Source organism: Colobus angolensis, unplaced genomic scaffold (genome assembly GCF_000951035.1).
Source record: "Colobus angolensis palliatus isolate OR3802 unplaced genomic scaffold, Cang.pa_1.0 Scaffold535, whole genome shotgun sequence".
Classification (NCBI taxonomy): domain Eukaryota; kingdom Metazoa; phylum Chordata; class Mammalia; order Primates; family Cercopithecidae; genus Colobus; species Colobus angolensis.
The window spans coordinates 176138-188469 of NW_012118877.1; the positions used below are offsets into that span (position 1 = coordinate 176138).

General features: G+C 33.3%; 1 protein-coding gene across 1 annotated transcript in view; it reads right to left on the reverse strand.

Moving 5' to 3' along the window:
• PKHD1L1 (polycystic kidney and hepatic disease 1 (autosomal recessive)-like 1) overlaps nt 1–12332 on the reverse strand; it is a 159097-nt gene that overhangs the window by 96320 nt on the left and 50445 nt on the right. Inside the window, exons 22-27 of the mRNA XM_011961082.1 lie at nt 10695–10858; nt 9281–9453; nt 5057–5204; nt 3159–3313; nt 861–983; nt 285–390 (exon numbers count right to left, since the gene is read on the reverse strand). Coding sequence (XP_011816472.1) covers nt 285–390; nt 861–983; nt 3159–3313; nt 5057–5204; nt 9281–9453; nt 10695–10858 — 869 coding nt within the window. The remainder of the gene's footprint in view (nt 1–284; nt 391–860; nt 984–3158; nt 3314–5056; nt 5205–9280; nt 9454–10694; nt 10859–12332) is intronic.

The following is a 12332-nucleotide window of genomic DNA, read 5'->3' on the forward strand; positions in this document are numbered from 1 at the left end:
TGGTGAAACTAGAGAAGTTTAAGATTAGTAAATCCTCTACTTCAAAGGCAAGATTTCAGCTTCAAAAGAAATAGTTTTTTTCAAAAATAAATAATTAGTGCCCTTTCCATAGCTTTTTTCTCTGATAGGATTTTTAATTTTCACAATGTAGAACTGTTTGCTTGCTTTAGCTAACAGTGTAACAGTGACACTAGTATAAACACAGTTTTAAAAGTCATTATCAGAGTTTACATTTTGCTGGTTATCTTTCACACCCTAGTATAGGTTAAAAATCAGGAACTTACCTTGAGAAGGGCTTGTCGCCAAGACTAGGGGAGTAATGTCGGAATTCCATGTAAATCCACAGTCACCTGAACATTTAGCTGGAATTCCATTGACATAGACTTCAACCTTCAGATAAAGAAACAAGAAGCTAGAGAACAGAGGCAAAGAGGCAGCAGTAGCATATGAATAGGTTTTTAACAAAAGCATTGGAATTTTGTTGATTTGCTTGTTTGTTTACTGAAATTAGTTTATATTTTTTCTACTTTGATATTTCATTCAATCTTGCCCTTGTGAAAGTCACCTAATGTCTTTACAGTTTAATTTCTTCATCTTTACATCACTGCTGTAAAGATTGAATGAAAGACTCTATTTTCAAATTCTGACATAGTAGAGCTAAAAAATCTACTATTTTATCATAAGGAAGATAATTTTCCCAAAAGTCATAAAATAATATTATCAAGTTGATCAATGTAAACACAAATGTTCCTATGAAATACCGAAGTCGATCCTCCTGTTTTACCAGGTCTTTAACATATTGTAAACTAGTTATACTGCTAAAATTACATCACGCGTCATGAGAAAAGTTTCAAAAATACCTGTGGCTGTTGACTGGGTATACGAAGTAGGTCTCCAAGGATGTGTCGTCTGAATAAGCCACCTTCCTTTATCCTTGTGACTGTCATATTAGCCTTTTCTCCAATAATGTTGGAATCATTAATCTATTTTTACACACAATTATTTTATTAGAAAGGTTGTAACAAACATGACCACACTAGTTTTTCATTTTTAATTTCAGCATAGGGCAAAGGTGAAAAAAAGTCAAAGGATGTAAAATAAAATTCAAAACCATTGTAGTCACTTTTTTTAAAGGAAACTCTTCAAAAATGAGCATAACATATCCAAGAAAAAAAATTAAGACCATTACATTATCATACATTGCATCAATTACAACTTGAATTAAAACTAAAATTAACTTGAATTTTTATAATTAAAAATAAATCTAAAGAAAATGAATCTACTAAACTTGATTTTCTCAAAATGTCCTATGCTTTTTCTGAATATGATAACTGATAAATTATTGTTAAATAATTGAAAAACTGAGTCATCTTTCTATCCGAGAGTCAACTTTTCCTTGTATCATTTTTTTACCTTTACCCTGGTTTTTCACCTAGTTTTGGAATTATTTGTTCTTCCAATGGTAAAAATAAAGCCACGTAAAATCAGTATATACAATTTGTTCTTTACAAAATTCCTCTGCAAATATGGCAACCTTCTGATGTATTCAGGGACTAGCAAAGAGATAGGAGTCTCCATGCTGGGCCATATGTGAGCCAAATGATATGGAACAGAAATAATGAATAAGCAGAGGAGACTGATCAGAAAAGATGGAAGAGAGTAGATGCACAGACACCAGCAGAGACACCAAGGGCGGTCAGTCACTAGACCTATCTGCATTGTGGAATTTTCTAATCTCAGCTCCCAGTCATGGATTTTTCTAAAATAACCCCCACATTCTTATGACTATTACTATTTTGCACAACCATACAGACTTGTTTTCTGTTTACACGGTTGTTTATGCCCCCACTGCCTTATCTTCTCCACTTCCTCTCCTTCCCCAAATGATTTCATAAGTAGAGTTCCGCATTTTTTCCACTTTATGTCATGAATTTCTTTCCAGGTGAATATATGTGGGTCTACACATGGCTGCATAATGTTCACTGTGAAAGTTACATCATGTAAACAATCCTTCTGCTATTGATGGTGGTTTAGGTTTCTAGGTTTTTACTTCTACAAATAGTGCTTCAGTGACTACCTTTGCACCTATATCATTTCACATTTATCTTATTATTTCAGTAGGATAGAGTTATATAAGTGATAGTGATGAATCAGAAGGTCTCTGTATTAAGATACTGCTAAGTTATCTTCACAAAAGGTTGTCCTTATTTTCGTTCTCACCAACATTGCATAGAAGAAACTATTTCCTTGCACTCTCATCATCACTAGAAAGCATCTTTATATTTTTTTTTTGAGACTGAGTTTTGCTCTTGTTGCCCAGGCTGGAGTGCAATGGCAGTGGTGCGATCTCGGCTCACTGCAATCTCCGCCTCCCAGGTTCAAGCAATTCTCCTGCCTCAGCCTCCCAAGCAGCTGAGATTACAGGTGTGCACTTCCATGTCCAGCTAATTTTGTATTTTTACTAGAAATGGAATTTCACCATGTTGGTCAGGCTCATCTCAAACTCCTGTGATCCACCTGCCTCAGCCTCCCAAAATGCTGGGATTACAGGCATGAGCCACTGTGCTCAGCTGAAAGCATCATCTTTTTAATGTTTGACAATCTAAGTCCCTAGACTCCTCTCCTTCACATACTCTGGGCCTGACTCCTTTCCCCCATTCTCTTCCTCCCTCTAACTAAAGAAAGGTAATTAGATGACAGCGTAAGGTGTTACTCCTTTATGAACTTGGAAAGATCATCTTTATAACCACAGAAGTATCCAAGGCCCCAAAATACAGCTCTCGTGGTAGAATGATAGCGAGGCTGATTCTCTCTGGGACCCCCTTAGCATACATCTGGATTCAGTTTGGTTTAGTTCTGAGACCAGCCCTGACTGTGCTCCACCTGCCCCTGTCAAGGGGATTCTAACACACACATTCCTGGACTTTTTTCTAAATGGCATATGGAGTAAAGTACCAACAGCCATTCTCCATGAAAGATAACACTGGGTCAACTTAATTTAGAAAAAACCTTCTCCTTAATTTCCTTTTAAAGAAATTTTAGTTTATGGTTTGCATTTTTATAATATACATAGCCTCCAGTTCTTTTTGGAATAAAACAGGGTCCAAATAAGCAAATAGCACATAGAAGAAAAGAGAAGCCAAGCTAAATGAGGGAACCTGTAGAAGATTCTGCTTTCCACAGGTGCTTCTCCACTTGATGTTCCATGCGTAGCCAGCACATGTTCCCTCTCGTGTAACTGAGACTCTTCCCAATCCTTCCAGACTCTGGAGCACAAACTGCAGATCTGCAGCTGACACAGCAGCGGGAAGGCCTGCACTCACAGAGGGGTGGCAAACAGCAGAAGTCACAATTCACAAACCGGCTAGACGTGGTGGCTCACGCCTGTAATCTCAGCAATTTGGGAGGCCAAGGCGGGTGGGTCACCTGAGGTCAGGAGTTTGAGACCAGCCTGGCCAACATGGTAAAACCCCGTCTTTACTGAAAATACAAAAATTAACTGGGCATGGCGGTGCGTGCCTGTAATCCCAGCTACTTGGGAGGCTGAGGCAGGAGAATCCCTTGAACCCAGGAGGCAGAGGTTGTAGTGTCCAAGATCATGCCACTGCACTCCAGCCTTGGTGACAGCGAGACTCCATCTCAAAAAAAAATAGTAATAAAATAAAATAAATTCACAAACCAATTTCATCTTTAAAGTATATGAAATATGTATTATGTATTATCACTTGTAGACTCTATGTCCCCTTCCAGTATAGTAAAAATAAAATTTGCATTCTACTTATGCCAAGAATTTATATATTTCCTGGAAATAAAATATATACAATTTTATCCATTTCAAAAAAATAATAGACAATTATTTTTAAAAATTATATGAGTAATGTACCTCAAATTCTGGCCTTGGATTGAATATTTTTAATATCAATTCACAAACATCAAATATCAGTTGATGTTTTCATATCAATTCATTTTGATATTAAAAATAAAATCATTTTAATGTCAGCGTATGTTGAGTGTTAAAATGATCTTTTAATATAAAAATCGATTTTGATTAAATTAATAACTTAATATTAATTTGCATGTCTTTGAAAATACTGATAACCTATAAGTCATGAATATAAAAGAGAAACAAACATTTGAGAATGTCACTGGTATAATGGATAAAGCAGTGATGAAAACATAAAAATGTCATTTGCCCTGAATAGTTTAGCTTCATATTACTGACATACTCTCAATTATGTAAATTATAAGAGAAATACTACTAAAGGAGTATGCCAAAACGTTTATTATAGTTGTCTATATTAGCTCTGCCCAGCTGATAAATAATGTGAACCACTTATATAATTGTATATTTTCTGGTAGCTGTATTTTAGAAAGAAAACAAAACCAGGTAAAATATTTTAATAGTAATAAATTACATATAATCTCTTATATTCAAATGTTATATTTTGACATGTGGCACTAGTCACATTTTACGTGCTCAGTAGCCACATATGACTCATGGCTATCATACTGATTAGTACAGACTTAGATAGTTAAATTATAGATGTCTTTTAAAATCATATTCCAATTCTCAATTTTTATATTTTAATATTATTGTTATTGTTTGTGGCTATCACAGTGAGTAATGAATGCTTATTTTTTTAAATGCATGTATTATAGAAAGTTTTGACTTATGAAAATCATAATTTCAACTGCCTTTAAAAATGGCTATAAAAATTGTTATAAATTTTTGCAAACTTTTAAAAATATTATTTGTAAGTGAAAACAATCAAAATAAATGGTGTTAGCTTTGGATGGGTGAATTATTTCCTAATCTATTAAAAAGAAGGATTTGAAACAACTTTGTGATTGCTATTAATTGACCCTTATATGGCATATATTAATATATATGCATATGTGACTTTAATATATCACATATTTACTTATATCTCAAATAAACAATATATTTGCATGTATCAATAAGTAGTAATTCTCAAATGAAACAACATTTAACACTTTATAACATTATACATATATGTGTGTGTATACACCAATATTTTAAACTTTTTTCATATACCTTTGAGAATATGTCCATAAGCTTGAATGTCAAAGCTGCCGCTTAGAGGTGGAGATGCAGCTTGAATTCTTTGAATATGAATTTTTGACTCGCCTGGCCAATTATTTCCTCTGTAGACAAACTCGTTCTCTGTCTCATGTGTGATTATCTAATTTCCAAAATAAATATTGATAAAATGATTAAACTTAACAATGGCTTACATGATTTCTATTTAATCATGGTACAATCCTGTGACATGACATAAATGAGCCTCATGTATTCAGGATTCTTCAGAACATTAAGGAGTGTCACATAAATCAACACAGGCCATACCTATACAGCTGCAATAATGAGGCCAAAGTCAACTCAGTCATCTGTGCAGCAATCAGCTGGAACTGCAGTAATACCTCATTAATTCAGAATGCACCTTCCATCACTCAAGGAACAAATATTTATTGAGCAGGCACTCTGTTCAAGGTACAGTGCTAATCACGGCAGAGAGGCAAAGGAGCATGAGATGTGGTCTTGGCTATTAAAAAACTAAAACAATTTTTCAAAAAATACTACATGGGGTCTTGAAAACTTAACCAACAATTTAAGAAAGTTTATGATCTACACAGTGGCTGACCCAGGCTAACAAAAATACTTGCATAATGTTCAGTGCTGATCAACTGACAAAAGCAGCACATGCTATAGAAATTCATAGATTGTAACCTTAATAGTGAAAATTATATTCTCCTGTTTTTGATCCCTTATAGTTATCTGTTACTACTGTAAAATTTAAAATGCTAAGCCTTCTAGCCCAGAGAATGAATAAACATTAGTGCTAAAAGACATAAGGAAGAATGTTCCTAGTAGGTATATTCATAATAGCCCCAAGCTGGAAATAATGCAAAAGTTGTTCAATAGAATGGATAAATTATAGTATATTTATACTATGGAAAATTGTACAGCAACCAAAGAGAATGGAACTACAGTATATGCAATGTGAATCTCACAAAATTAAATGAAAGAAGCTGGATTCAAAGCAGTACACACTATGTGATTCTATTGATATGAAGTTTAAGAACAATCGAAAATAATTAATGGTTGTAGATGTCAAAAGAGTGGTTATTGGGATAAGGAGTGAGTTTAAGAAAGAAGATAGGTTCAAGGAAGATACTTGGGGAGCTAATGATTATCTTGATCTGGGTGTGATTACATGAGTGTATCTACTTTGTAAAAATGTGTTGAATTCAGCAAGGTTATAAGATAGAAGATAAACACACAAAAATCATTTACATTTCGATACACAAATAATGAGCATGTGGAAATCGAATTTAAAAACACAAGACCATTTACAACTGCTTGAAGAAAATGAAACACCTATATAAATCTCACAAAATATGTACTAGACCTGAACTGAAAATTGAAAAATGCTGATAAATGCAAATAAATGAAGACCTAAATATGCTGGTGAAGCACAAAGAAGACAAATAAATGGAGAGACATACTGTGTTCATGGATTGGAAGACTCGATATCACAATGGTGTCAGTTCTCTCCAAAACAGTCTATAGATTTAATGTAATTATTGTCAAAATACTAGCAAGGTTTTTTTTGTAGACATTAATAATCTTATTTTAAAATTTATATGGGAAGGCACAGGACCTAGAATAGCTAAAACAATTTTGCACAAGAAAAATAAAGTGAGAAGAATCACTCTACTCAATGTTAAGCCTAACTATTCAGATACAATAGACAAGAATGTATGGTGTTGGTGGAAGGACTGACATACAGAACAATGGAAAGAATAGAAAACATGGAAATATACCCACACAAATACGATTTTTGACAAAGATTCCAATGTAATTAAACGGAAGAAAGATCACCTTTTCAATAAACGGTGCTGAAACAATTGAAGGCATAGGCAAACAAATGAATCTCAACCAAAAATCACATCTTATATATAAAAATTAACACAAAATGGATCATGCCCTTAAATATAAAATGTAAATCTATAGAATTTTTAGACAAAAATAGAAAAATCCTCAGGACCTAGAGCTAAGTAAGTTCTTAGACTTGAAACCAAAAGCACCCTTCAAAAAAGAAAAAAAAATGAGAAATTTGGCCTTATAAAAATTTTCTGTCAAAGACCTTATGAAGAAGATGAAAAGGCGAGGTACAGTCTGGGAGAAAATATTTGCAAACCACATATCTGACAAAAGAATTATACCTAGACATTTCACAGTAGAAGATATGTAGGTGGCAAATAAGTTCATAAAAAGATGTTCAACATCATTAGCCATTAGGGAATATTAATTAAAATGAAAATGAGCCATCGCTACACACCCTACCAGAATGCCTAAAATTAAAAATAATGACATCACCAAACACTGGCAAGACTGTGCAGAAACTGGATCATACACTGCTGGTGGGAATCTAAAATGGTGCAACCACTTCATTAAAAAGTATGGTAGTTTCTTTAGAAACTATACACGTTCTTATCATATGACCCTATAATTGCACTGTTGGGAATTTAACCCAGAAAAAATGGAAACTTATGTCTCACAAAAGCCTATAGATGAATGTTCATAGCAGTTTAATTCATAATAGCCAAAACCAAGAAACAACTCAAATGCCCTTCAACGGGTGAGTAAACAAACTGGTACATCCATAAGAGTAAATACACTCAGTAATCAAAATGAATAAATTAATCAACACAGTTTTAATGATCTCAAGGGAATTATGCTGAGTAAAAAAAGCCAGTATCCAAAAGCTACATATTTGTACGATTATATGACATCTGATTCCATTTTTGTAGCATTTTTGAAATGACAAAATTATTGAGAGAATGAATTTGTAGTTGCCATATATAAGTGAGTGCAGGAGGAAGGAAATGAGGGAGGTGGCTGTGACAGCATGGCTACAAAAAGGTAGCACAAGAGATGCTCGTAATAGAGCATGTGACCACTGTTCTGGTGGTGGTCAGATGAATCTACACCTGTGATAAAATTGTATAAGAACTACACAAACACACACACACACACAATCCTGGAAAATTCTGAATAAGGTCAGTGGATTTTATCAGGTCAATTTCCTGGTTATGATATTGTGCTATATTATACAAAAAATTATCATTGGGGAAAAATGGGTAAAGGATATAAAAATAGTTCTGTGTTATTTCTTACAAGTGCATGTGAATCTACAAGTATGTCAAAGTTAAAGTTCTTAAAACAATTTATTGATCTATACATTTAACATATGTGCATATTATTACATGTACCTGTCACTTGAATTTTCTTAAAAGGCCATAAAAATCTAAGTCCCATATTCTTCAATGTAACCTTTGATAAATACTTAAAGATAGAGGTTACAATTACCAATTAGTTTACTGAGAAATCTTGAAAAATGGGAGAATTTTGACACGGATGCTTTGAGACTACAAAGCCCTGAATTAGTTATTATATTTTCTAATAGAGCTAAGAGTAAAGCACTGGAAAGCATTTGTAAGATGCTAATCTTGAAGATATTAAGAGTAAAACATTGGTCCAGGATGAGATAAAGACAACTGTTCTGGAGTTTTTATAATTTTTCAGTGATTTTAATCATAAAATTGTTTACTTTGCAAAAAGGTTTCTGTGAGGCTGTACTCCAATTACAATGGTTAATGATTATTTAATCTTTAATCTTGAGCTTATACTTGTTTTTGGTTTGTGGTAGGAAATTATAGTAACTCATTGAATATTTTTATAGAAATTAAAGTTTTAAATTTTTCATTATATTTGTAATATTTAATATTATTTATTATAAATGTAAAAAATTGTTCAGGTCCTTCTGGAATTATGAAAAACCACTTCTTTCTTCCCTTGTATAAATTTTCATACAAGCAAAAATAAATGGTGTTTATAACAGAAAACAATTTAAAAGCATAATGCAGAATCTCAACTTCCCTTTCAATAATATCTGTTTAAGGATATTTATTGGAAGAGACCATAACTTCCTCTTTTATGTCCACAGAGAAAACTCTACTTAAATCTGACTTTGTTTTTTAAGGATATTTTCCCCTGTTTTCCTTTCCATTGACATATTTCTTTAAGAATTTTTTTAATACTTAAAGTCAATCTTCATGCTCCAAATCGTCATATAACCTTAGAATAGTTAATTGTCTTTTCCTATTAAAAGATATTCCATCTGTATGTTGGCTATTTAAAAAAATTAAAAATAAAATTCACTACATAAAAAGTAATGCAAAATTCTAGGCTTACCTGCCCAAAGCTCACAGCCATCATGGGTATATTGTAACTGCAGTTGTATGAAGTCATGGTAACAGAATATTGGATTGTCATAGTTGGCCCATTTGTTTTGGTCCGATTCACCTGAAAGTGCTCTAAGAATATTCCTTTATTTGCTAATGCAGGAAGTCTTCTCTTGGGCATTTCTAAAGAATATAAATAAAAATATTAGGTTGGTGTAAAAGTAACTGTGGTTTTTGCCATTTAAAAGTCAACCTAATAGGAGATAAAATTGTATTGCTTCTGTTGCTAAAAATAAAATCATCAAATAATAACAACATTGTCATGACATAAAGTATTTAAAATCAAATATTAGAAAGAAGACCTGAAGGCAAGTAGTTTGTGAAGCTTTCTAAACTTTCAGTTTTATATTGTAAAGCTTTATGTCTTTTGACATATGAACCCTATCAAGTAAAAACCAAACATTTAAAAGCAACCAATCCCTGGGTTTCCTCCAGCCTTCTTTGGTTAGTTAGCTTTGTTCTGTTCTAGGTGGTGCTCACTAGGACGTGTGCTTCATGAGAGCAGGACGAGGACTGTGTTCTTCATTGCTCTTTTTTAGTACTTGACACAATACCTGACACATAGTAGGTGCTAAGTGAATATTGTTTAATGAATGACAACATTTATCCCAGCACAATCCATCTGTCTTATACGTGTTCTACCAATCATAATGTAGGTCTGGGGACAGCAGATTCAAAAGGAGTGACAATAAAGTAGTAGCATTTACATTTTTTAAAAAATCAGTTAACTCACCGCCTTGCACTTGAAAGCAGTTCCAAAGAAAAGGATTCTAATGTCTCTCAAAAATGGGAAAGTCACTTTTAAGGTGACTGGAGTTAGGTTAACTTTTTAAAAGATGGTAGAGTTTAATTTTTATTATTATTGCATCTAATAAATGTCATGTCTATTAACATGACTAGAAATACAATGCTAACACTATTGAAATGAAGGTTTCATTTGTAGTATTATTAATTATCACTTTTAAGTCTGTGAAAAGTTTCAAGTGAATCTTAGCAGACAGATGTCAATCTCAATAGTTGCATTTTGGGAATAGATCTCTCTCATGGTAGTTAGTTTCTCAAAAATAAAACAAAGCAAAATGAAAATGTTTGACATAGTATATTTATCCATAAACAAAATCCTGGACTAGAAAGCAAATTCTTGCTATTGTGAGAAAGTTTTCATTAAGGATTCATTTATCCTTAGAATAACCACCTTGCGCTATTCATTACAAAATAAAATCATAATATTATTGAGATAAAAGAATGACTCATTAATATTTAGAGATTAATGTTTCTATCCATACTACAGAATATAAAATTAATTTCCTTGGTAAGATTTTACTATATTTAGATTATGGTAGAGATAAAATGATACAACATACCATCCAATGTTGAGATTGTAGATGTGTGTCCAATGTACAATACATCCACATAGAAGGACTGTGATTCTGATGCTTTCTGTAAACTAATCCTTTGAAGAGAAACATTTGTCCCAGTGTATTTTGTTCTTATGAGATCCAGAAGGTCTATGCAAGTGTAAGTCCAGCTGAAATATGGTTGATTAATTTGTTGTATAGATCAGTGGTAATGTTTAAGCAAATATACTTTAAAAAGCATTAAAATTTTATAGAGTAAAAATTTTTTTTCCCACAAGAAGACCATCAAGGGAGCTTTATTAGCGCAGAAAAGCAGCCATAACAAGGCACAGCAGGCAGAAACTTACAGTGGCAGTAAAAGATTTAGCATTGTATACAAATATAGGCTTTCTTTTATTTGTAGCCTTGTCAGTAGCCATGGGAATGTAAAATAACATTGTGTAACAACAAGTAAGGAAACTAAGGAGCACAGGCATTGGTGTAGAGCACATTGACAAAACAAGACACAAGAATGGAGTCAACAATTTTAGTGAACAATACCAGGCATAGAACAGTAAGTTCAGTCCACTGCTAAGAAGCAAAACTGGAACTTGATAACACTTCCAGGAAAGTTCCCTGGAGTAGCATTGTTCATTGTTCTAAGTGCTAGACGGGTGTTTTTTGTAGATATAAATGGTTGCACAGTATCTTTTAAATGTAAAACTCAAGATTCAGATTTTTCATTAAATCATAACTGTATTGGAATCCCATAAATTACAGTTAAGCATTAAAGCTATAAGAGTCTGTAACACAGATATAAATATTTCCATTCAAATAATTAAATATAGTTTAACAATAATCTTTCATCAGCTACCACTGTAGTTGTTACTGACTAGTTTGTTTGGGCACCTTATAGTCCCATTTTCTTCAGGGTTCATAAACTCATCATGGGATCCACCTCTAGCTCATCAAAGATTAGACTACACATATCAGTTTTAGAAAGTTGTATGCAGATGACATTAAGTTAAAGTGCTCTTTAAATTAAAAAAGTATTTAGGGCCTCAAAGTAGAATTGTACAACTAACTCTACAATTCTAAAATTTTAAAAACCATAACTTAGAAAATTTGGCATACTGAACAGGACCTTTTATAAGGGAAAAGGAAACTGCAAATGATATCAAAACTGAACTGCACACTGTGCCTTTGTGATTAGATAATTCCATTTTTTTGAAGAGAAAGGCAGACTGTTTTTAGATTTTAAAACTTGATTTACAACAAACCACTTTTTGGAAGGTTGTAGAACAATTTTGGGAGGTGGGAAATGGCACTTTTAACACCAACAGTGTACTGAAAACAACAAATAACTAATACATCTACTTGATCCAGGTGGACTGTCTGACCTATATTAAAGCAGATCTAGAAATATTCGTTAGAGGCCGGGTGTGGTGGCTCATGCCTGTAATCCTAGCACTTTGGGAGGCAAAACTGGGTGGATCACGAAGTCAGGAGTTCAAGACCAACATGGTGAAACCCTGTCTCTAACTAAAAATACAAAAAATTAGCTGGGTATGGTGGCACACACCTATAATCCCAGCTACTCAGGAGGTTGAGGTAGGAGAATTGCTTGAACCTGGAAGGTGGAGGTTGCAGTGAGCCAAGATCACA